The sequence below is a fragment of the Cryptomeria japonica genome, chromosome 4, assembly GCF_030272615.1.
Source record: "Cryptomeria japonica chromosome 4, Sugi_1.0, whole genome shotgun sequence".
NCBI lineage: Eukaryota > Viridiplantae > Streptophyta > Pinopsida > Cupressales > Cupressaceae > Cryptomeria > Cryptomeria japonica.
In genome coordinates, this window is record NC_081408.1 from 738,574,313 (window position 1) to 738,602,156 (window position 27,844).

General features: G+C 37.4%; 1 protein-coding gene across 1 annotated transcript; it reads right to left on the reverse strand.

The window, feature by feature from the left end:
* Window positions 1-448: 448 nt before the first annotated feature.
* On the reverse strand, window positions 449-27,774 carry LOC131027481 (protein BFR2-like). The gene is made up of 3 exons (XM_057957566.1): window positions 27,487-27,774; window positions 27,196-27,297; window positions 449-589 (listed from the first exon to the last, which is right to left on the reverse strand). Exons 1-3 carry the CDS (start codon window positions 27,772-27,774, stop codon window positions 449-451), a joined length of 531 nt encoding a protein of 176 aa, XP_057813549.1.
* Between the last annotated feature and the right edge of the window lie 70 nt (window positions 27,775-27,844).

Below are 27,844 nucleotides of genomic sequence, written 5' to 3' on the forward strand. Positions count from 1 at the left end.
TGCAGCGTGGTAGTTAAAATGGCTTGCAGAGGACTTCAGGCAAATACGTGGAGATGAGCGAGGGGCTGCAGAGACATTTTTCCCAGCCAAAGACCTCCCCGTGCGTGGTGTGTTGGAAGGTATAGAGCATGTCAATGTGAAAATGGCATTTGAAGAAGGCGTGGAGATTTTGGAAGTCAACAACAACAAATTCCAAGGAGGCTGCGTTGGAGTTTTTTTTAACAAATGCAAACTAGTGCAACCTAGTTGCAGATGCAGCGTGGTGTATGAAGTTCCCTGGCAGTGGATGGGTTTGTTAGGCATTGAAAGCATGATCCAAAGAAAAGGCAACAATTCATCCAAGTCCTCCTGCGTGGCATTGTGAAGGTTAATAAGAATTCTACAAATGTATTGGGTGTTTGGTGTTCAATCTCCTGCGTAATGTATGGAGTGGTCACTGAAAGGGATTTTAGCGTGATGTTTGGAGAGTTTTGAGACTCCAGGTAAATCCATTGACAGATTTGCAATGCATAATGCATTTTCCTTGTACACGGTTATTGGCAGCCAATAATTTTTTAAAAAGAAAATGCAACCAATCGCCATTGAAGCACTGCAAAAAACCCTCAAAATGCAGTTACAGGCAAAACGTTCTATCCCACATGCACTGGGAAGTGTTCTTTTTTAATGTTTATATGCAAAAGCGCACAGCAATATAATGTCTAAGCCTTAAAGGCTTTTGACACAAGGTGCCCATGGGCGCCCAAGGCGGGCCCATGTGTGAGCATGCTTCTCAAGGCAAAGGAAGAATTGACTGGATGAAGACAAAGCAGACCCCACGCAGGCACGCTTCCTGAGGCAAAGAGGTGAAATTTTGCAGACGAAGGACGGGTTAACGAGCGAGCATGTTCGAGAGAGATCAACGGCTCGCGCTATTTCGCGAAGGAAGATGCACGAAGTTTAAACCCCGCGAAATAGCGAGAGTGAACGAGAGCCGTCCACGTGGCACGTAGGTGGCGGGTACAGTTAGCAGTCCAGCAGGCGGGTCCCGATGAGGTGGCAGTCCAGTGGCGATGACGTGGCAGCCAAGTGGCAGTGACGAAGCAGATGACGTGGTGATGATGAGGTGTCATCCCAGGTGGCGCCCAGTAGACCCCATCAGCCAATCAGACCCCGCCACGTGGCAAGACGTCAGAGCACATTTGGAGATGAAAAATTTTAAATTTTAAAATTGTTTATTATATAGTTTAGACTATATTAATAAATGAAAAATTTAAATGTTTGAGCACATTGGGGAATTAATTCGCCCAGTATTCAATTTTTGGCCAAGGTATAAAGTGTTATATATTTTCGGAAAGCTCTCGGAGCGAGGAATCCGATTATGAAGTTAATTTGGACAAATGTGGGATATGTTAGAAGCAGTTTCCATGGGAACAAAATTCAGTTAGAGAGGAGAGACACTTGGCAATTTTCAGTTGTGAATTTGTTTTTCTTCCCTCCTCTTTTTATTCCCCATTCTTCTCAGTTGTAAGGGTTCCAGAATTCTGTGAGGAAGTGCTCCAGTTTTCATGGCTTCCATTTTCTGAAATTCTTGACCCAAACTTGTAAAGTTCTATGGATCTATTCAGGGTATAGAGGCTACATTGCAGTATGACAGATTGTTTTCTAGTTGCAGGTCTTACTTGTGTCAGGCATGAGTAAATTTCCCATGATATTGTCTCTGTGATATGTTTTTTCATTATTATGAAGTCAATCCTCAAGGAGGATGAAATTTGTCATCTCAAGGAGATTGTGTGACTGTTGTAGGTATCCTTCAAGGAAGGTTTTAAATTCTATAGTCAGTCATAAATGATGAAATATATTTCCAGATCTGATAAAATTGTGAATGAATCAAATAGTGCATTAATATAAGGTATTGATGCATGAATATCCTGTTTAAGGAAAATAAGCTTGCATCTATGATTCATATTTGTAGTTATGTCTGTGACTCTGTTGCCCAATGAACAAGGCACTGGTCTTGCAAGTTTGGGGATGTTTTCAGATATACATTTAAAAGATAAATCTATTTTCCCTTCATGTTTAGGGGTGTTTGTGTTCCATTCTTTCAAAGCTCTGTTTCATCCTATTGTTTGTATAGATCTAGCCAATCTGTAATGTTTCCTAATATGTTGAGCTTGTGAAATGATTTGTCTGCTCATTGTTGATGCAGTCTTATGTTTGTGATTGTTGTATTCAATGCATCAAAAGGGTGTCCCCCCCTAGGTCTAGCAGAACCTGAAGTGCAGGAGGATCATTAGGATCCTATGTTATGTTGTCCAAGCCCTGAGGTGTTTCATTGATTGAGATCGGCTATCTCATAGATAGATTTGCAGGTGTCTTGGGTTATCACTTTTACAGCCTAGAAATCCAACTGACTGCAGTTCCCCCTATAGTAAAAACATACCCTGTAGTACTCCTCCGTGAATCAATATCACCCGTCAGACCAGAGTCAACAAATCCACTTAAAGAAGCATTAGATCCTTTGAAACATAATGCCTTTGTAGTAGTTCCTTTCAAATACTGAAGAATCCATTTCATAGCATTCCAATGTTCCATACCCAGATTACTCATAAACCTGCTCATAACTCCCACTGCATGTGCAATATCTGGCCTTGTCCATACCATTGCATACATCAGACTGCCAATAGCTGATGAATACGAGATGTTAGACATTTTATTAACCTCTTCCCGTGCCTTAGGGCATATCTCCTTAGTCAATTTGAAATGACTAGCCAAAGGTGTACTAACTGCTTTTGCATCTTGCATGTTAAATCTTTTCAACACCTTCTTTATATACTCACTTTGGGACAAATTCAAGGTTCTATTTTTCCTGTCCTGTGTAATCCTCATACCGAGAATTTGCTTAGATGCACCCAAATCCTTCATAGCAAATGACCTGGCTAATTTCTATTTAAGATCATTTATATGTTGCATGTTAGACCCAGCAACAAGCATGTCATCAACATAAAGCAACAGGATAATATAACTGCCATTATCAAATCTCTTAAAATATACACAATGATCAGAATGACATCTATGATAACCGTGTTCAGCCATGAAACTATCAAATTTTAAATACCATTGTTGGGGTGCTTGCTTTAGGCCATACAGACTTTTCTTCAACCTGCACACCAAGTTCTCCTTACCTTTGACCTCATATCCCTATGGTTGCAACATGTAAATTTCCTCCTCCAAATCTCCATGGAGAAAAGCTGTTTTGACATCTAATTGTTCAAGATGTAAATCATCTGCAGCCACAAGACTAAGTATAGTTCTAATTGAGTCATTTTTACAACTGGAGAAAATATTTCATCATAATCTATACCCTTTTTCTGTGCAAAACCTTTTACCACAAGTCTAGCCTTATATCTTTTCTGACCTCCTTCCTCCTCCTTCAGCCGATAAACCCATTTGTTAGGCAAGGCTCTTTTTTCTACAGGTAAAGGGACTAAGTCCCAAGTCTTATTTTTCATCAAGGAGTCCATCTCCCCTTTCATGCCTAGTTGCCACTGTTGTTTAGCATCCACTTGCATTGCTTCTTCATATTCTTCTGGTTCACCAGAATCCGTTAATAAAATAGAATACAAAGAAGGAGAAAATCTTTCAGGGGGTCTACTTGTCCTCATAGAACGTCTAACACTTGCAGGAGTTTGTGGGACAATCTGTTGTTGCTGAGCATCAGGTACCTATGGCATTTCATTTTCAGGAATCTCATCCAACACCACATATTCTTGTTTGTCCTGTTCATGCTTCTTTTCTTGCATTCGTTCTTTATACATAACCTTCTCATTGAATATAACATCTCTACTTCTAATTATTTTCTTATTTTTAAAATCCCATAATCGATAGCCATATTCATCTATCCCATATCCAATGAAGGTACATTTCTGAGATTTAGCATCAAGCTTGGTTTTGTTTTCTTTATCAACATGGACAAAAGCTTCGTAACCAAAAGTTTTTAGAAAAGAATAATTTACCTTTTTACCAGTCCATGCCTCCTCTGGAATACCACCATCCAAAGGGGTTGAAGGTCCTCTATTTATCAAATAGACAACAGTATGTAGAGCATCTGCCCAAAAATGTAAGGGCAATCTAGCATGCAATCTCATGCTCCTCGCACCTTCCATGATGGTCCTATTCATTCTCTCTGACACACCATTTTCCTGTGGAGTTCTTGGAACTATCTTCTGCTTTCGAATCCCATTTAAGGAACAATAATCTTCAAATGCTTTGCTGCAATACTCACCTCCATTATCCGATCTGAGACACTTCAACTTTTTTCCTGTCTCATTCTCAACCAAAACTTTCCATTTCTTAAAAGTTTCAAAAACATCTGATTTTTGTTTTAGGAAATATACCCATGTTTTTCTGGTTGAGTCATCAATAAAAATAACATAATAACAAGAGCCACCAAGAGATGATACCTGAGCAGGTCCCCATACATCTGAATGTACAAGCTCTAACTTCTCACTCTTCTTCTCTTTCCCAACCTTGAGAAATCTGACTCTTTTCTGTTTACCATAAACACAGTTTTCACAGAACTCTAAATCAATCTTCTTTAGTCCTGGCAATAGATTTTGGGAATGAAGGATTTTCATCCCTTTCTCACTCATGTGCCCAAGCCTGTGGTGCCACATTATCGAATCTGTTCTTACAACATTTATTGTTGTTGTCCCTACAGTAACTTTATCTGTAGCAGCTAAGGTAGAGTAAGTGTTGCCAGTACATAGATATAATGTGCCTACCTTCACACCTTTAGCTACTACTAATGATCCTTTCGTGACCTTCCACATACTGTCTGAGAAGGTAACTATGCAACCTTCACTACCTAGTTGCCCTGTAGAAATTAAATTTCTTCTTAAATTAGGAACATGTCTTACCTCCTGCAGAAACCAGTCATTACCATTCTACAACTTGATCTTTATCTTTCCTTTTCCAATAATTTGACAGGGCTCTTCATCACCCAAATATACCTGTCCAAAATCACCTTGAACATAATCTAGAAAATATTTTCTATGGGGTGTAGCATGAAATGAAGCCCCAGAATCTATTACCCAGGAATCATTAACATTATCCAAACATAAGATTAAAGCATCTTGTAAAGTATTACTTGCAATATTAGCTTCCTTACTGTCATTTTCATTTTTGTCTCCTTCTTTGTTTTTCCGAGACCAACAGTCTTTCTTTAGATGACCAGGCTTTCTGCAGTACCAGCAATCTTTCTTTCCTCTAGATTGAGAGCGTCCTTTCTTTGACTTCCCTCATGACTTCTCATTCCCAGGGCCTTTTCCTCTTTCCTTTGATCTTCCTCTGTTCTCCACATTCAAAACACTACCCGATGATGTTGGAGTCTCACTTGTGCTTTTCCTTCGCATTTCCTCGCTTAGGATAACACCAACAATATCATCAAATACCAAAGTATTTTTACCAGAGACAGAGTTACTTAAAGCCATAACCAAGCTATTCCAGCTTTCTGGCAAAGAACATAAAATCAAGAGAGCCCTAACCTCTTCTGCAAAGGTAATTTTTACTGAAGACAATTGACTGGTAATTGTATTAAATTCATTTAAGTGCTCCGCTACAGATCCTCCCTCACTCATTTTCAAATTAAACAAACGCTTCATAAGAAATACCTTATTCGAAGCCGAGGGTTTCTCATACAACTTAGCCAATATTGCCATCAAATCTACAGTCATTTTTGCTTCTATTATATTGAATGCTACAGACGACGCAAGGCACAATCGAATGGATCCCAGTGCCTTTCTATCTAAAATGTCCCACTCTTCATCTGATATTGTGGTCGGTTTCTTTGCCTTTCCTTCCAATGGCCACCACAAATCCTTTTGATACAGGTAATCCTCCATCTGCATTTTCCATAACTAATAATTTTGGCCGTTAAACTTTTTGACCTTGAATTTGGAATCCTCCATTGCTCCCACTCAAATCTGAAAGTCCTGTCAATTTACAGAAAACCTCGCTCTGATACCAATTGTTAGGGTTTCAAGCAGATCTGAAGCAAATATGAACTAACAATTATATGTAGATATAAATACAAAAGATAAAGAAATAAAATAGGACACAGATAACACAGAGATTTAACGTGGTTCACCCAGAATGGGTTACGTCCACCATACACAGCCGTCCAATCTTTCTTATTATCCAGCAAAAACAGTACATCAACCTTACAATGCCTTAAGCATCCCAGCCACTTATAACATGCGTTTTTAGGGCAACAAACAAAGTCGCCCTTTTTTAGGGTTTTATTACAATGTCAGTTTTCATAAAAAATGGCAAAAAAAATTTCCTCGGGGGCTGCCGCCCCCGAACCCCTGCCCGAGGCCTGGCCTAGCCCTGGATCCCAGCGAGGATACGTGGTGAGTCTACAGTACTTTGCTGATCAGTCGCTATATTTCAACAATCTCCCACTTGGAGACTGATGAGGCTCCACACCAAACAAAAGGCTTAGTAAAGATATCTGCAATTTGCTCTTTAGTATTCACATAAACCAATCTCACTTCTTTTGTTTCAACATTCTCTTTCAAAAACTTATATTTGCTAGAAACATGTTTAGTTTTAGAGTGAAATACCATATTCTTAGATATATCAATTGTTGTTGAATTATCACAATAAATGATTATAGGTTCTTTGCATTTTACCTTTACATCCTTCAACATTTGCTTAATCCATAATACCTGAGTACAATTAGTTGTTGCTAAAACATATTCTGATTCTGATGTTGATAATGATGTACAACTTCATTTCTTGCTCAACCATGAAATCAATCTGCTACTAAGAAAGAATGCCCTGTCGGTGGTGCTCTTTTTGTCATTTACATGTCCTACCCAATTAGCATCGGTGTATGCACATAAATCAAAATTTTCATCTTTAGGATACCATAAACCAAAATTTTTTGTGCATTGTAGATACCAGAAAATCCTTTTCACTGCCGATTTATGATTTTCTCTAGGATTACTTTAAAATCTTGAAACAATACACACTACATTCATTATATCAGGTCTTGTTTGTATCAAATATAGTAAACCTCCAATCATAGATTTGTATCTTGTCGGATTGATAGGACCTGAATCATCCTTTAATGATAATTTATTAGTTGTAGTCATAGGAGTACTTACTGGTTTAGAGTTTTCCATACCAAATTTCTTTAGCAGTTCCTTCAAGTACTTTGTTTGACATATGAATATACCTTTATCAGTCTGTGAAATTTTCAATCCTAAAAATAATTTTATCTCCCCAATCATAGACATTTCAAATTCTTCCTGCATCTTATTAGAAAAGTCTTTACACAATCCATCTTCTCCTCCAAAAATGATATCAACAAAAACTTCAATAACCAAGATGTCTTCATTAGTCACTTTGAAATATAAGATGCTGTCAACAATACCTTTAGTGTAACCAAGCTTCAAAAGATATTTGTCCAATCTAGCATACCAAGCTCTAGGAGCTTGCTTCAATCTATATAAAGCTTTCCTTAATCTGCAGACCATATCTTTATCATTTGTCAATGAGAATTCATCAGGCTATTCAATGTAAACTTCCTCTTCAAGATCACCATTTAGAAATGCACATTTTACATCCATTTGATATACTTTATACTTGTGTGCTGCAAATGCAAGAAATAATTTGATTGCCTCAATTCTAGCTACCAGTGCAAAGGTTTCATTGTAATCAATTCCCTCTTTTTGTGAATATCTTTTACACATTAATCTTGCTTTTTTTCTGATTACCTTACCATCTTCATTAAGTTTATTTCTGAATACCAATTTAGTTCCAATTACATTTTTATCTTTAGGTTGGGGAACCAATGTCCATGTCTTATTCTTTTCAATTTGTTCTAATTCATCTTCCATAGCTTTAATCCAATGTTTATCTTCACATGCTTGAATAAAAGATGTTGGTTCAATTTGAGAAATTAAACATGCCTCTTCATTTTCCAGTCTTCCTCTTGTCATAACTCCTTGATACTTATTTCCAATTATCTAAATTTCAGAGTGATTGAGTCTTACATACCTGGGTGTGTTCACTTGCTGCTGTTCTTCAGTCACTGCAAAATTCTCTGATGGTGCCGGTGTAACTGGATTAACATTATGTACCGGTGTACTCTTTATAGGTTCATTTGTGATCATCTCAACTGCCAGTTCAGAATCCATAGACCTTGAATTTCCTCTAAAGTGTTCATCTATCTTCATATTTGCACTCTCAATGATTTTCTGCAATCTTTTATTAAAACATCTATATGCTTTGCCCTTATATGAATAACCAAGAAATATACCTTCATCACTTCTAGGATCAAATTTACCAATATACTCATCTCTCCTAATGTAACATTTGCTTCCAAATATTCTGAAGTATTTAAGAGTAGGAATATTACCAAACCATAATTCATAGGGTGTCTTACCGGTTTCACCTTTGATGTGAACTCTGTTGAAAGTGTAAACCATTGTATTCACTGCTTCTCTCCAATACACATGAGGTAGATTTTCTTATAATATCATGCTTCTAGCTGCATCTAGAATAGTTTTGTTCTTCCTTTCCACAACTCCATTTTGCTGAGGTGTCTGGGGTGTTGATAGTTGTCTTCTAATTCCATTCACTTCACAAAATGTATTGAACTCCTGAGATGTAAATTCACCTCCTTGATCTGATCTTAAACATTTGATTTTCTTACCGGTTTCATTCTCTACAAGTGCCTTGAATAATTTGCATTTCCCAAAAGCTTCTAATTTCTCCCTAAGAAAAGTAACCCAACACATTCTAGAATAATCATCAATGATTAGCATAAAGTATCTATTTCCCTGTAGACTTCTTGTTCTTGCCAAACCTCACAAGTCAGTATGAGTTAAATCAAGAACATCATTGGTTTTCTCAGAAATATTCTTAAAAGTTGTTCTAACTTGCTTTCCCATTTGACATTTCTTACATACCGGATTAAGAGGTTTTACAATCTTAGGTAATTCCCTTACTACCTTAGATGAACTAATCTTTACAATGCAATCAAAATTCACATGACAGAGTCTTTTATGCCATAACCAATTTTCATCAACATGTGCAATCAAGCATGTCTTTTCATTGTTATTCAAATGAAAGATATTACCTCTAGTTTGATTACCGGTTGTAATCTCCAAACTAGTTCTATTCATGATTTTGCATTTACCATTCTTGAATTGTAACTGAAATCCTTTTTCAACTAATTGACCAACACTCAAAAGATTATGCTTCAAAACTTCAACATAATAAACATTGTCAATATTGTGCTTACCATCAAAAGATATAATGCCTTTTCCTTGGATCAAACAAGATTTGTCATCTCCAAATCTTACTAGACCTCCATTGTATTCCTGAAAAGATAAGAATTTACTTTTATCACCAGTCATATGATGTGAACATTTGGAATCTATAATCCATTCATCCTTTTCTTCACTTTTAGCTTCTAGGGCCTGCTCTATCGGTGAAACAGTAGGTGTCGGTTGATCTTCTGTTATTGCAACAAAAGCCCATTCATTGTCTATTGGTTCTTCATCAGAATCATCAGTAACTCCTTCATCAGCATAGTAACATGATTTGTCTCTATTCTTCTTAAATATGTATCTTTGATATTTAGGGTTTGGTTTGTATGATCTTTTAGCTTCTTCTCTCAATCTTACATATCTATCAGGACATCTAGATGCCATATGACCAACTTTATTGTAGTTAAAACATTTAAATGATGCTTTACCTTCATACTTACTACCAATAGGACCTTTAGGCATTTTCCTTGCAAATAGTGCTTCAAGTTCTTCCAGTTCTTCATTTTCCCTCCTGATATATTCAAGTTCTCTTGCATAAAGTGCTTTCAAATCATATTTATTAGATGATAATGATGATGATGCAAGTTATGATGCTTTGAAGGCTAAATATATTTTAACTATAGAAACAGGACCAAATTCCTCAAGCTCAAATGCTGAAAGTTTTCCAACCAAGGTATCTCTAGATACTGATGTATTAGGCATTGTTCTCAACTCATTAATAATAGTTACTTTCATTTTGTATGCTGGTGGAAATTCTCTCAAAAATTTAGAAACAATTTCATCTTCACTTAAGGAACCTCCACAACATTTTATTCCCAAAACAATTTCATTAACCCTTTCCATAAAAGCAAAAAATCTTTCCTCTTCTTCCATTTTCAATTTTTCATACTTGACCTAGAAGCGTTCCAGTTTTACAATTTTGATAGTGATATATCTTTCATTCAATGTCTCCAATTTATCCCAAATAGCTTTAGTAGTAGACCGATCTGATAATCCCATGATTTGCTGATCTGATAAGGTGCTCAAGAGTGCTTCTCTTGCTTTGCAATCATTCTCTTGATCCTTACCCAATGTTGGTGGATTAGGTTGATTTGGTGTAGGACCAATATAGCCATTATTTGCAACATCCCATGTGTCTTTTCCAATGCAATTCAAATGTGTCTCCATTCTGATCTTTGATATACCATAGTTAGTTCCATCAAGTTTCAGACTGTCTTTCTTGAAAAAGTTAGTTACCATAGAATCTCCTCAAGTTGTTAAACTTCTGCAAAAAGAGGACTAAGCTCTGATACCAATTGTTAAGACCTGGAGGCAACTAAGAGTGGCGGGGGGGCGGGGGGTGAATCATTTGTCTATTAATTTCAACCCAAAACTTAATCAAACTTGATACATAATATCAGTAAACCAAACTTGATGTTAGTTAACAGATTAACAATAAATATCAATACCAGTAAAACTTAATGCATGAAACGGAAAGAGAAATAACATCCACAACACATAACATAGAGACTTGTATGTTGAAACTCTATAAGGGGAAAAACAACGGTGGGAAACCTTACCCACAATCAGATGATATTACTGCAAATAGTATGTGTGTACAAATGGGGTCTGCACATGCAAAAAGGCTAACCGCCTAGAGCTCACTGCTCAATCACAAAATAAGAGTCACACTGAATACAATTGGATGATTAAATCCAATAATAATGTACTGCTAAAAGTAGCATCTCCAATGCTAGATTCAGTACCGGTTAAGCTCTGATAATCACCTTCTCTATGGTCTACTCATAAGACCTTTTATATTCGCACATACAATGTTACAATACCATAACCTTGATACCACATCATACATCTCATAATTGAGATCATACATATATACCAAAACCTAAGACCAAATGTGTAGGTTGGCTAATAAAGAATATTACAATAAAATCAATTACAAATAAGCCAAGATGCGATGCATCGTGTTGGCTCAATACAATTACAATAATATCCAATTGATATAATGGCTCAATTTGGAATATATAATGCATGTCGGTCCATAACCTGGACCAATTTGTCGGTAAAAACAAATATGTCAACTCGATTAGACCAATAACCAAAATACTAAAACCAAGTGTCCAAACCATGTCTTCAACATAACCAAGTGATCTCCAGATGGTAACAAGTCATCCTCAGTGCCAATGAACAATATAACCTGTCGGTGAACCAAATATCGGTGACTGTGCATAAGTCACTGAACTTGTCGGTGAACATAACCAAGGATCTCCAGAAGGATAAGTGTTGATAAGTGTTGACATCAATGACAAAACCAATGCAACACACCCATAATACCAGCTAACACAAAAATAAATTGATGACATTATAGATAATATGATAGTTTTTGAGCAAGAAACATCTGAACTTATCTCAGTTTTTGAGCAAGAAATGATAGTTTTTGGGGAGAAGTTGGAAAAACTTGAGAAAGAAAAGGCAATAATAAGGTCCAAAGCCCAGGAGCTAAAGAATAAACTTGGTCTGAGGTTAGATAGTCTAATTAATCAGACAACTGAAATGAATAAGGCAATAATTACTGGAGAATGATCACCGGAGCAACAAATGCACTATCTCACTGGTATGATCCAACAGACTGAGGAAACTCTAACTAACAACAACAAGTTTATGTAGAGTTTGAATCTAGTTTTGGTTGACATTTTTCAGATAGTAACCAACCAGTTACAGACCTTGAGGTAGCATTTTTGTACTCTTTTGATTATTTATGACATCCTTTGTCATTGATGTCAAAGGGGGAGTAGTAGTATAGAGAAAAATAAGGAGTAGTAGAGAGAAAAATGCATGTACAGAGGAGATCACTTTCTTAGGGAGAGCACATCTTTTTGGATTTCAGTTTTGGGGGATAATAATTTTGATTTTTCTTATGAGTGTTACCATCAATGCAAAAGGGGGAGATTGTTGGAATTCTACACTCTAATGAGAATAGTTAATATTGTCATTTATGGAAACCAACTGACAACTAACCAACAATAGGTTTCTATATGCACTGACAGACATCGGCACCGACAAGCACTTTCACTGGCATCCAGTTTACATCGAAAATGAAGTATACCAACACTCAGGCTGACATGAGATGAACTTTTATTTATTGTAATATAATTATCTTTTGTAAGCCGACTTGGTATATTGTAAAAGACTCATATATGTATGAGATCTTATAGATCATTTTGTAAGGAATGAGATGTATGGTAGAAGATAGTTGTTTAGTGGCAGCTGAGGTTTTTTGTTAAGGTATCTATTTGAGCTTAAACCAGTACTGAACCTGGAATTAGAGATGTTGTTTTGAGTATTACATTGTATTGGATTTAATTATCCATTTTGTAGTTAGTGAGACTCTTCATTGAGCAGTGAGCTCTAGGCTGTTGGCCTCCCTGCATGTGTAGGCCCCTATTGTAAGTAGTATTTATTCATTGGCCAGTGAGTAAATATTGCAGGTCACAAATACCACTGAGGTTTTTCCCACACTAGGTTTCGTCGTTAAATATCTTGTGTTATGGTGTGTTTCTATGTTGCCTCTGTTATTTGTGTTTACTACATTAATTCTTGTTTACTAGTACATTATTTTGGGTTGCAAAGTTATAAATAAGTTTAAATATTCATTCAACTGGTTAGACACTGATTCCCCCCCCTCTCAATGTCTTTAGGATTGTCATTGAATCTAATATACTTTACGAAGTGGGGGGGAGTCATTCCTCTTTGATCCACTACCGTTGAAGTAATTTGTCAATTCATTTTGGAAAACATCATTTCTCGATTTGGGATACCTTCCTGCTTTCTTTCAGATAATGGAAGGTCATTCAAAAATAAGGATGCGAAGAAGTTTCTCGAGAAATATCATATTCAACATAATTTTTCTATGCCTTATTATCCCCAATGAAATGGTCAAGCTGAGTCTTCTAATAGGATAATTGAACAAATTCTTTGAAAGACGGTAAACAAGCATGGTAAGGAATGACATAGTCAATTAACCTATGCTCTGTGGGCCTATCACATGAGTGTACATGTTGCTACATGTTGTACTCCTTATAGTCTTGTCTATGGTGTTGATGCCATTTTGCCTTTGGAGTTAGAAATCCCTTCTTTGAGAGTTTATCTTAGGGGTATAGTGGATGATGATTCCTATAGAGAACAAAGTCTTCAACAACTTGAGATACTCGATGAACGTCATATAAATGCCCTCGAGCATATTCAAGAATATCATTAAACTTTGCAATGAAGCTACAATGATAAGGTTATTCAACGTTCCTTCTTGGTAGGGGATTTAGTCCTTTATGAGAATCAGTGCAACATGAATGCCTTACCTGAGGAGAAAGGAAAGTTAAGTCCTAATTGGCTCGGACCATACATCGTTATGGAGGTCTATGGATCAGGTTCTTACAGGATAGTAGATGTGGAAGGTACACCTCTCAAGGAACCCGTAAATGCTATGCACCTTCGTAGATACTATGCCTAGTTCTATTTCTCTCTCGCTCTCTCTCTCTTTATGTCTTTTTCTTCAAAATTGGGTAATATATTAACATATCTTCATTAAAGTATATAAGATTAAATGATGTTGTATTGTTTAGTCTACATTACTTCATTCTTGATAAGCATGTTTCATTACTATATTGTTTGTCTTGGATTCTTTTTTATGTAAATTGTAATAGATTTACATTTCATATGTGTTATCATGTTATACAATATCTTATGTGTTAAGTAGAATTATATCATATTGTTGTTTAATTAGAGTTCATTAAATCACATTAGTTATATAGTTCTCACGCTTAATGCATTCTTCTTTTACATCATCAAAGTAGTATTTGATTAAATGCTTAGTTATTTAATTAAATCACACATGTATCAATTTAATGATGAAGCATTGAGAAATCAATCACATGGAAATTAAATCAGATATATATACTCATTAATCAATATGTGATCAGAAACAAATTTGAAATATCAAAAAAATATTTTCATATTTTTTCTAGTTTTTTGTACATGTTAGTAATTGGGTATTTTGAAGGCCTTCGGGGCATTTTCAGCCCTTGAAACTTTGGCCTGTCCTTTAGAACCGGTATAAACCGGTGACTTTGTGTGAAGAGTTAGCATTGTAATAAAGAACAGACAGAGTTGCCACATCAGTCTTGTGCACGTGAAGGATCTTGCATGAAGGAGATTGTTTCCTTCTACCTCAGGAATGTGCGAAGTCTGTAAACAGAGAAAACGCATGATGGGTTATCAGCCTTCATGGAAGCAGTGGAAAACGAATGATGGTGAACATCTTGGGATCGGATCAAGACTGTTGTGTTTAATGCAATATGCTCAATGGTCAGGATTGAATCGTTTGAATTTCTTAACCTAACAGGTTTAGGGTTTAGGGCTTATGCTACCAACCTATCTTTCCTATAAGGTCGTTGTTGTGTTTCTTTCTGAAGTTGTTGGCAAAAGTTGTATGTGTGTATCCATGAGAAGTGATACATGATTCTTGCTAGACCAGAGAAGAGTAGTGATATCTGTAGAGTGTAAGGGTAGAAGGTGAAGAGGAGCTAAAGTGGATCTGCATTAGCATTGAGTGTTGTTCTCTAATCATTGTAAAACCCGTTGATCTTTAATCACCTCAACAGTTGGAAAAATCTCTTAACAGGGTAGCTCTAACAAGCTTATTGAAAATCCTTTAATAGGGTGACTCAAATTAATTGAGTTCTTTAAATCCTCTAACAAGGTAACCTTTAACAGGGTTTAACCCTTAACCGGGTATCTTAGCCATCCCTTAACCAGGTGATCCCTAGCAGGATCAGTTCCTAACAAAACCTGTTGTAAGAAGTCTTTAACCAGACTAGGCTCCTAACATAGCGAACTTCTAAAGAGTTCAAAACAACTTGTGGGTATTCATCCCCACCGTGGTTTTTCCTAGTTGGGTTTCCACGTGAAAAATCTATGTGTTATTTGTGATGTTTTTCATGTAATGGTTTAAGTGGTCTGTGTCTCATAAGTAAATCATGCTGAACTAGCTATTGTATTTCTGATGACTTACTTCCTATTAATTCATAAGGGTGAAATGGAAGTGTAGTACTAGGATTGTATGAGAAGACAAGTGTTAACCGGTTTATGCTCTTCCCAGTTATTCTGGGTTTTGCCGGTTGTACTCTATTGAGGATTGGTATTACTGCTTGTCTATCAATGCACAGTGTCTGTTGACTAACTGGTTAAAGGAAAGTTTTTCTTTGCGTGTACTGATTCACCCCCCCCTCTCAGTACCAGTTTGGTACTCACCGTTCATCTTTAAGTTATCAATTGGTATCAGAGCTACCTCGAGGTCCTTTGTGCTGTAAGCTTAACCACTTGAGGAAAAGATCCTATTGTAATGATGAAGAGGGAAGGTCCAAAGTTCAATAGAGATAATTTCAAAATATGGAAGGACAGAATGAAGATTTACATTAGAAGCATGGGTGCTCAATAATGGAGCTATGTTGAGAATACCTTTGTTATTCCTACCGGTACTCTCACCGATGATCAAAAGAGAGAAATATAGGAGAATGGGAAAGTCATGGAAGCCCTAATCAACAACTTATCTAACATTGAGTTTATTGATGTCCACGATAAGGACAACCCCAAAGAAGTATGGTACACTCTTGAGAGTATCTATGGTGGTGATGAGCACGTAAAACAAGCTAAGGAAGAAAGTCTCATAGGGAAATTTGAAGACATGTGAATGGTTGAAGGTGAGACCATTCAACAGTATAGAATAAGAATCAAAACTGTTGTTGGGGATATCAAGAGTGCAGGTGGTAAAATGGAAGATTCCACTGTGGTAAGCAAAGTTTTGAGATCCTTGTTACTAGTCTATGCAATAAGGGTTGCTACTATTTAGGAGTTGAGATCAATAGACAAGACCAAGGTATCTCTTGACTCCATCATTGCAAAGTTGACAGCCTATGAGCTAAATAGTTTTGATGGCAGTGTTCAAAAGACTGATTCAACTTTTAAAGCCTTTGTTGTATCATCAAGAAAAGGAAAGGAAGCATGCACCAGTGGTGAACCAAGACAGAGCAGAGAAATGGATGATGAGGAGATCCTAATGGAATTTGAAGCTCTTCTTGCTAGGAAACTTCCAAAAGGAACTGGTAAATACAGAGGTAAGCTCCCTTTGAAATGCTTTTCTTGTAATCGGATAGGGCATATTGCTATAAATTGTCCTAATGGTGACAACAAGGATAAATCGGAGAGGTTCAAGAAATTCAAAGGAGGAAACCGGAGAAACTATTTTGTTGCAATTGATGAAGATGTCACAGATGAGGAATCAGAAGATGAAGAGAATGAAGACATTGTGTTTGTTGCTATAAAGGAAGATGTGTCAGATGAGAAGGCTCTTGTCTCCTACTTTGATAATTCCAATAATTGGATTATTGACAATGGCTATTCTCACCATATGACTGGTGATCGGAGCAAGTTTCTATCTTTAGAAGAATATGATGGTGGTGTGGTTCGTTTTGGTAATGATGCACCATGTATGGTTAAAGGAAGAGGGTCTATCTCTCTGAATGGAAAGAGCAGTGCTGACAATGTGTATTGGGTGGAAGGTCTCAGACATAATCTGTTGAGCATTGCCCAGCTGAATGATAGTGGACTCATTCTAGAATTCAAAAAAGGAGTGTGCAAAATCAAAGGAAAGAATGGTGAATTGATAGAAACCGGTATGCAGACCAAAGGTAACTTATTCCAGCTGGATGTAAATGTAAGTACATGTCTTATGGCTAAATTTGATGATAGTTGGATATGGCATAGGAGACTCTGCCATGTAAACTTTGACAACATTGTAAAGGCCAACAAGACCAAGGCAGTCAGAGGATTGCCGGTGCTGAGCAAACAGAAATTTCCTTTGTGCAGGGAGTGTCAACTTGGGAAAATGTCTTCCTCAACTTTCAAAGGTAAATCCTTCACTGCTGACAATTTACCTGATCTTGTGCATACTGATTTGTGTGGCCCTATGAAAACTAAAAGTGTGCAGGGAGATAGGTATTTCATGATTCTGACTGATGATTGCTCAAGAATGATGTGGGTCACATTCTTGAAGGATAATTCTGAAGCTTTTGGAAAGTTCAAAGATTTCAGAGCACTGGTAGAAAAGGAAAGTGGTAGAAGAATCAAATGCCTTAGAACTAATCAAGGAGGAGAGTTCACTTTCGGTGAATTCAACAAGTATTGTGAAGAAAATGGCATCAAGAGGCAACTGTCTTCCCCCTAGACTCCACAATAGAATGGCTTAGCAGAGAGAAACAACTAGACCGTGGTTGAAGCAGCTAGAACTATGATGATCCAAGGAAAAGTTTCTCACACCTTTTGGAGAGAAGCGGTGAGCACTGCAGTATACATAATGAACCAGGTACTCATCAAGAAAGGAAAAGACAAGACTCCTTATGAGTATTGGACCGGTAAGACTCCAGTAGTAAGCTACTTTAAAATGTTTGGTAGCAAATGTTATATCAAGAGAAGTGAACATTAGAGTAAGTTTGATGCTAAATGTGATGAAGGAATACTCCTAGGATATTCCACCAAGAGCAAAGCTCTCAAATGTTTCAACAATAGGACTCAGAGAATTGTTGAAAGCATCAATGTTAGAGTTGATGAAAACTCTAGAAAATCTGAGGAAACCAACAGTATAAAAGTAAGAGATGAACCGGTAGTAACCTTTTAGGAACCAGTTACTAATCAGCCAAGTACTAGTAATAGTGGTCCTTCATCGGTAGACGCTAATGTTGATGAAGATGAGAATGAAGAAGAAAAGCAGGAGGAATCAGTCAAGAGCATTCCTCGATATGTCAAACTGAATCATGATCCTAAGTAGAACATAGGAGATAAGGATGCAGGAATCCTTATAAGAAGAAAGGTCAGAGAGAACTCCTGTATGATCTCTGAATTTGAGCCTAAATCATTCAAAGAGTCACATAAAGATGAAGACTGGATCAAGGCAATGGAGGAGGAACTTGATCAAATAGAGAAGAATGGCACATGGTCTTTGGTACCCAAACCAGAGCATAAAAATGTCATTGGAACCAAATGAGTTTTTAGAAACAAGTTGAATGAGGATGGCACGGTGGTAAGGAACAAAGCTAGATTAGTATGTAAAGGATATGCTCAAGAAGAAGGAGAAGACTATGGAGAAACCTTTGCTCCAGTAGCCAGATTGGAAGGAGTTCGTATGCTTCTTGCATATGCAACCTTTAAAGGATTCAAAGTATATCAAATGGATGTAAAATCTGCATTTCTAAATGGAGTACTTGAAGAGGAGGTGTATATAGAGCAACTAGATGGGTTTTCCCTATATGAAGATAATGACATGGTGTGTAGGCTACGTAAAGTCTTATATGGTCTAAAGAAGGCACCTAGAGCATGGTATGAACACCTGCACTCCCATTTACTAAAAATTGGATTTGAGAGAACAAGCGAAGATAGTAATATCTACTTGAAATCTGAAGGAGACCAGATCTTGATCTGCGAGGTATTTTTTGATGACATTATCTTTGGTGGAGATGATAAGATAAGTCATGAGTTTGCAGATGAAATGAAGAAAGAGTTTGAGATGTCACTCATAGGGGAGATTAAGTTCTTCATTGGACTACAGATTTAGCAGATGAAAGATGGAATCTTTATCACTCAGTCCAAGTATGTCAAAGAGGTGTTGAAGACCTTTGGCATGGAAGATAGCAAGCCGGTTGGTACACCGATGGTGACCAGTTGTAAACTATCCAAAGAGAATGATTCAACATTGGTTGATGAGAAGGAATACTGATCAATGATTGGTAAGCTGCATTATGTAGTGCATAGTAGACCAGATATTGCACATGTAGTTGGCATCACTGCAAGGTTCCAGAATAGTCCAAGAGAATCCCACTTGGTTGTAGTCAAGCGAATTCTTAGGTATCTAAAAGGAACTATTGATTATGGATTGTGGTATCCATATAGAAAAGATTTCAACTTGAAAGTATTCACAGATGCTGATTGGGCAAGTAATGTGGATGATCGGAAGAGCACAACCGGTGGTGCAATCTTTCTCGGTGGTAGACTAGTCTCATGAATGAGTAAGAAGCAGAGTTGTATCTCTCAGTCTACAACAGAAGCAAAGTATGTTGTAGCTTTCATTAATTGCACTCAGACAATTTGGATGAAGCATGTATTAAATGGCTTCAAAGTTCTTGTATCTGAACTGGTAAGTATATTTTGTGACAATACTAGTGCAATTAACATCTCCAAGAATCCGGTTTTACATTCTAGAACCAAGAACTTTGAGCTTAAGTATCATTTCTTGAGGGAAAAGGTTTAGAACAAAGAGATTTTACTAGAACATGTTTCCAGCAAGGAGTAGTTAGCAGACATATTCACCAAACCTCTCCTAAAGGCTACATTTATGTACTTGAGAGGTGAGTTAGGGGTTGCCTCTTCAGGAGGTAAACTAAAGGTATAGGCTCCACATCAGTTAAGTATTACATAGTCAAATTTCTCTTCAGGATTGATGTGTTGAAGGATGCTACTCCTCAGGGGGAGCAACATAATGGAATAGGAAATCTTGTGCCTCCACTTTGGCATTGTTGTCAAAGGGGGAGAAGAAGTGAAGTGGAGAAGATATCTGCAGAATTTGGGGAGATGATGTGAAGCGGCGAGATATCTTTGTATATTACCATCAATGCCAAAGGGGGAGATTGTTGGCATTATGTGAACCAACATGAGATCATGATATTGACATTGTATGTTGTCATTGATGTCAATATGATGAGGAAGAGAGAACCGGTATATTTGATATCAATATGATGAAGAAGAGAGAACCAGTATATGTGAGAACTGGTATAACATGACAAACCAGTATATGTGCCAAAGTAAAGTAGTGTGTCTATTCAAGGTAAACCGACATGTTGATGGGAACTGGTACATGGAACCTTTGTATGACTACCGGTTGGTAGTCTCAGGGTTTCCGGTTGGTGAGCTCCAAGCCTATGTGACTCAACCGGTGACTTTGTGTGAAGAATTAGCATTGTAATAAAGAACAGATAGAGTTGCCACATCAACCTTGTGCACATGAAGGATCTTGCATGAAGGAGATTGTTTCCTTCTACCTTGGGAATGTGCGAAGTCTGTAAACAGAGAAAACACGTGATGGATTATCAACCACCATGGAAGCGGTGGAAAATGAATGATGGTGAACATCTTGGGATCGGATCAAGACTATTGTGTTTAATGCAATATGCTCAATGGTCAGGATTGAGTTGTTTGAATTGTTTAACCTAACAGGTTTAGGGTTTAGGGCTTATGCTACCGACCTATCTTTCCTATAAGGTCATTGTTGTGTTTCTTTCTGAAGTTGTTGGCAAAAGTTATATGTGTGTATCCATGAGAAGTGATATATGATTCTTGCCAGACCAGAGAAAAGTAGTGATATCTTCAAAGTGTAAGTGCAGAAGGTGAAGAGGAGCTAAAGCGGATCTGCATTAGCATTGAGTGTTGTTCTTAGATCATTGTAAAACCTGTTGATCTTTAATCACCTCAACAATTGGAAAAATCTCTTAACAGGGTAGCTCTAACAAGCTTATTGAAAATCCTTTAATAGGGTGACTCAAATTCATTGAGTTCTTTAAATCCTCTAACAAGGTAACCTTTAACAGGGTTTAACCCTTAACCAGGTATCTTAGCCATCCCTTAACCGGGTGATCCCTAGCAGGATCGGTTCCTAACAGAACCTGTTGTAAGAAGTCTTTAACTGGACTAGGCTCCTAATAGAGCGAACTTCTAAAGAGTTTAAAATAGCTTGTGGGTATTCATCCCCACAGTGGTTTTTCTCAGTTGGGTTTCCACGTGAAAAATCTATGTTATGTGTGATGTTTTTCATGTAATGGTTTAAGTGGTCTGTGTCTGATAAGTAAATCATGCTGAACTAGCTATTGTATTTCTGATGACTTACTTCCTGTTAATTCATAAGGGTGAAATGGAAGTGTAGTACTAGGATTGTATGAGAAGATAAGTGTTAACCAGTTTATGCTCTTCCCAACTATTCTGGGTTTTGTCGGTTGTACTCTATTGAGGACTGGTATTACTGTTTGTCTGTCAATGCACAGTGTTTGTTGACTAACCGGTTGAAGGAAAGTTTTTCTTTGCCTATACTGATTCACCCCCCCCCCCCCCTTTTAGTACCGGTTTGGTACTCACCGTTCATCTTTAAGTTATCAGCATTGAGTTTTGATATATCAAAGTGGGCTCCACAGGTATATCCAAACCAAAATGGAATTCCTAAACATAGAGACTTTACCTAGTGCATATAAATTTGCTACAAAAATTGAGGAGAAATTCAAATAGAAAGGAAGGAGGGATAACTTCGCAAACAACAAATAGAAGGGTGAAGGTGGCAAAACTACATGGAAACAAACCTCCAAGGAATCTTCTCCCAATTCACCATTGAAAAAGGCATGAGGTATGAATAAGGCACAAGAGAACGGTATGTGGTGTGAATTGCATAAAAGTCCCTCTCATAGCACAAAAGATTGTAGAACCATATATTTTTTAATGATAGAGACGCATGAGGATAAGGCATAACCTAAGGTGGAAGAATCTTGCACAGAAGAAAGTTATGAACAGGTCATTGAGGCTAATTGATATGAAACAATAGCTACTAAAAAGATATTGCCCCAGGAGGATGAGAAAAGATTGTTCCACTCATAGATGTCGGTCAAAGGAAAAGCCCTGCACTTTATTGTTGATAGTGGAAGTCAAAAGAACCTAATATCAACAAAGATTGTGAAGAGATTGAATATGAAAACAACAACATACCCGCAACCCTATTCAATGGGATAGGTAAGTCAAGGGAGAGATATTCAAGTGCACCAACAGTGTCACCTTTCATACTCTATAAAGCCTTTCAAAGACGAGGTAATCTGTGATGTAGCTCCTCTACATGTTTGTGATGTTCTGTTGGGACAACCATATATGTACCAGTGCCATGGTGTTTATGAGTCCAGACCTCACAATGTGACAATAAAATTAGGTAAGAAGATATATTGAATACCAGAGGTAAGACTTGCATACTCTACTTCTTTGATTAGTACTAAGAAATGTAAGAGGTTGGTTTCCCAAACGGGAAGATTCATATTATTGATGGTTCATTTTGGAGAAGAAAGAAAATATATATATAATTCCCATGCCATCACAAACACCACAACACTGCAAAAAAGATCAATGGATCAGATTTTGATAAAATATGAGAATTTTTTTAAGTTACCAACTAGGGTACCTACACACTGCCAAGTGAGACACACTATTGATTTGATACCGAGAACACCATTGCCTAATGAACCAGTCTATCGTAGATTAGTATAAGAAAATAATGAAATTAATAGGTAAATACAAGAATTGATTGAGAAGGGATATATTCATCCAAGTGCATCACCCTGTGGCAATCCCATTGTTCTGGCAAAGAAAAAATATGGAACTTGGAGAATTTGTATTTGATGAATACTAAGAGAGGGGGGTGAATTAGTATACCAAAAAATATTGTACTTAAACTCTTAAATAGTTTAGCAGATAACCAGTATAACAGATTCACTAATAAACCAGTTAAGATAAATCCAAACCAAATAGCAAATAAAGCATTCACCCACAAGAGCACAATCACCATAACACAAGATATTTGACATGGAAACCCAAATGGGAAAAACCACAGTGAGCAAAAACTCACAAGTAACTATTTGCAAAATATAAACCAGACCGGTTAAGGTCATACAATATTCTATACCAAAACAGATCCTGTTAGGAATCTAGATCTCTGTTAGGAGATAAGTCCTATTAAAGACTACCTTGTGAAAGGATTTCAGATCCACAGTTGTGAACCACCTTGTTAGAGGATTTACAAAGGCTTTGCTAGGCCTACCCGGTTAAGGGTTTCAGACTTGTCGAAGATGTGAGTAATCAACAAGTGAGTGATCTATATACTAGCACAATATGCTTGGTTAGATCCTTGATAGCTCATTGTTAATGCATTTTAGCATTACTTCAGTCTTCAATATCTCCACACTCTAACTCTTCACATAGACCTAATCTTCTCTGCAAAGATCGCACATAACCTTCTCATACATCATACATCTCTCACATATGCAAACCCTAGACATGATGTCCTTATAAAGGAAACTAATTTCATGTCAGTCCAATAGGATTAAACTACAAGTTCCTAGGTTCAGTGCATCTAGACACATTTGGTAACATGACACAAAATCACCACCAAAGTGTCGGTGGATGGTAACTCATCACAGAGTAATACTGGTTCATATAATATACCGATTACTGGTTGTAAAAAATGAAGACTAGAAAATGTTAACTACCGCTTTGTTCCTTTGTATCGCTTGAGATCCTCAAATCGCTTGAGGTCTTCATAGCACTTGGGTTCTCCATACTGCTTGAGGTCTTTAGTCAATTTGTGATCGGTAAACATCTTCTACAAAACACCGATAGCCTAAAGACTATAATACATACTATCGGTTGGAACAATTACCAGTTGAGCATAACTCATACATCAAGAAAGTGTGTGTCCATCAATGACAATCAAAACATCATCAAAATGCCAATAGTATTGACTTTAGGGCCTTGAAAAAAATTTCACTAAAAAATAGGTATCCACTTCCTCGGATAGATGACCTTTTGGACCAGCTTAGAGGGGCTTGATTCCTCACAAAAATTGATTTAAAATTAGGATACCATCAAATACCAATTGATTTAGCTGATGTGTGGAAGACAACCTTCAAATCTAAAGAGGGATTGTTTGAATGGCTAGTGATACCTTTCGGTCTAACAAATGCCCAAGCAACATTCATGAGAATGATGAATGATGTACTCAGACTGTTCACTAATTCATTTGTGGTGGTATATCTGGATGACATACTCATCTTTAGCAAAACTTGGGAGGAACATTTGCAACATGTGGAAAGAATTCTCTCAACTTTACAAGATCATGGGCCTTATGCAAACAAAGAAAAGTGCTCCTTTGGTATGTAGAGTATTAGATACGTAGGGTATGCTATTGACAGTGAGGGTGTCCATGTTGATCTTGAGAAGATACAAGTAATTAAGGACTGGCCATCTCCTACAAATCTCACAGAGTTATGAAGTTTCCTTAGGTTGGCAAACTTTTATTGCAAATTTCTGTTGGGGTTTTCCCATTTGTCTTGGCCTTTAAATCAGACATTGCAGGGGAGGAACACAAGAAAATTTCAAATCGACAGGTGCTCAATAAGAAGCATTCAAAGAGTTAATACAAAGGTTATGTTCTGCACCAATTTTATCTCTTCCTAACCTGCAATAGTCATTTGAAATACAAACTGATGCATCAAAAATACCCTAGGAGAAGTCCTCATACAACATAGTCACCCAGTTGCATATCATAGTCAGACTTTTTTTGATATAGTGCGTCGATATGCCATTTACGACAGGAATTGTATGCTATAGTTCAAGCCTATAAGTAGTGAAAATATTATATTTTGGGTAAGGAGACTGTCATCCACACAGACCACAAACCTCTTGAATTTTTGCAAACATAAGGGAAGTTGCAGAATAATTGACATCAACGATGGTCAGCCTATCTTCAACAATTTTATATCAATATTCGCGACAAGAAGGGAAGCACTAATAAAGTAACAAACTATTTGAGAAAGCCTCTGATTGCAACTATAAGTATGGTATTGGACTCATGTGGTCATCAAACTAAAGCCCAAGCTTTCTTGTACGAGAATGATGTTAAGTTTACAAATGTTTATAATCAATTGGTGAAGGGAAACCAAGTGAATGACTTCTATTTGCAGGATGGAATGCTTTGTCACCTTGGCCAAATCTGTATGCCTAATGCAAAACACAAAAAGATGATATGGGAAGCTCACTATAGTAAGGTTGCTGGTCATTTTGGCATAGGTAAGACTACTGCTATACTTCAGAGGTATTTTTATTGACCAAAGTTAAGAAATGATGTCATTTCATATATTCAAGCTTGTACCGCATGTGCTATTGCTAAGCATGCCAATCGTAAACTTGGACTATATTCACCACTTCCTGTTCCTGAAAAACCTTGGTATTCGGTTTTTATGAAATTTATGTCTGGTCTTCCTGCAACCAAAAGAGGCCATGATTGTGTGTATGTTGTGGTAGATAGGTTCTCAAAAATGGCAGTAATAGTGGCTTGTAAAAAGATGATTTCTACAGAGGACACTGCAAATCTTTTCTTTGAACACATGTGGGTTCATTTTGGTCTGCCAAATACCATTATTTTAGATAGGGACATCAGATTTCTTAGTAAGTTTAGGTCTACATTATGGGAGAAGATGGACACAAAATTAACAAAGTCTACTGCTTTTCATCCTCAAACAGATGACCAAATAGAGGTAGTGAATTAGATGATCATTCACATCCTATGCATGTATCACTCAAAACATCCCTGCACATAGGATGAAAGTCTTCCATATGTTTAGCATAGCTACAATAGGGCAATTCACAGTTTGACTAGTCACAACCCATTTGAGGTTTGTCTTGGTTATCAACCAATTACACCCATAGATGTTTCCATACCACTTATTCAACTTGATCTAGTTCCAGATATTGGTAAGGAGGAAGATAAGGCAACATAGTTCATTGATAGAATTCATCATTTTCAACAACAAGTTCATGAAATCTTGGAGCATACCAATAAAAAATACAAGGACAGACATGATGAGCATCTTACTCATAATTTTCAAGTCGGGGACAAGGTGTGGTTGCATATTCAGAAGGAATGATTGCAGGGTGCCAATAGGAAGCTTCGTCCTCTACATTATGAGCCATACACAATCACCAAGAAAGTTGGTGATAATGCTTTTGAGCTCAATTTATCCTCATTTTTGGGTCTTCATCCAGTCTTCAATGTGGAACTCTTGAATCCATATTTTCACCCACTATTAGATGTTGCAGATGTGGTAGAAACAATCTCCACTATAGAATTAAATCCAGATGCAACTTCTCCATTCCAATGTGATCAGATTGTGGACACCATGGTGAGAACTCTCAAATAGTAACATACATTTAGGAATTTGTCTTCAACTCTTGGAGACCTTTCCAACGAGTTAAATGGCTTGCAATTTTGAGTCCTGAGTAGAAAGTTATGTCTAGTTAAAGTTAGGACAAAATTTCATATGGTTTTTTGAAAATTTTATAGTTTTGGATTTTATTATGTAATAAACAAATATGACAGTTGAGTTTCGATTCTCAAGGGGTTTTGGTAACCCTTGGAATCTCATGAACTATTTTATGTTGGATTTTTGAATTGAATGGATTACTTTTTGGCTTGCTTCAATTCTGTGTTTATCTTGTTCGTGTAAACAAACCCACAATACCACAGGTTCTCACTCTGGTGTTGTCATTCGAATCCATAATTCAGATCAATATGTTACTTCTAATCTAAGAAATGTATACATTGTTTAAGCATTAAAAATAACATTATCATGAGTGTCATCATATATACATCAATACATCAAAATCATCTCCTATCCCTAGGACTAGTAGCTAGAGGATGGTGGATAGATGCCCCCTCCTGATTTGGCTGTGGTAATGACCCCATAGTTGTGTATCATGATATGAACCATGAGTGAATCCCCAAAGAACTCTTGTGATCCCTCTCCATCATGATCCCTCAGAAGGTGGTTGCCTCTGTCTGTGACGCTACTAGGTCACGCTCTATCTGTCGTAGTCTCTCTCGTAGGACCTCCACCTCCTCCCAAATAGGGGAGAAAAGGTCCTCGTGTCATCCTACAATCCTATGGGATCTGTGCGCTATCTATGAGGAACTACAAACATGTGCAGTCACAATAAGGTCCGTCATTACATTCTCAATTAGAGAACACCACTCCTGGAGAGTAGCTGCAAGATAGAGAGAATTATTTTCATCAGTAACATTCTATATCATCAAATCTAAAATAGGTAAGGTACATAAGTTAATCAACATCAGGGCACCTTACTTGGATCTCCCTCTTGCTAGTAGGTATCATGGATAACAACTACCAAAGACTGGGACCTGATAGGCTCTCCACGCTCATACTGTCTTTGTAGAGTAGGTGTGGGCTGGTGGGGACTAGGATCAGGATACCTTATGGGATCCCTCTCTGCCTATAGTGGGACTTGGTGGATCTAGGGCTCTGGTATCCTCCCTGGAGTGATGAACTGTACCTAACTTGTCCTCCTCATCCTCATCCTCATCCTTCTCATCCTCCTCCCAATCCTCCTCATTGTCCTCCTCCTTGTCCTCCTCATCATATCCATCCCGATCTCCCTCTTCGGTATCAAGATCGCCTCCATCTCCACCCATCTCCTGCTCCTCTATGTCGTCACCCTGATAATCTGAATCCTCCTTAAGGTACATCTGAGTGCTCTCCATTGTTTGACTATCTCCATGGTCCGGGGTTCCCTCCAGGGAAGTCTATTAGCAAATTGGCTCCAAGGTATGT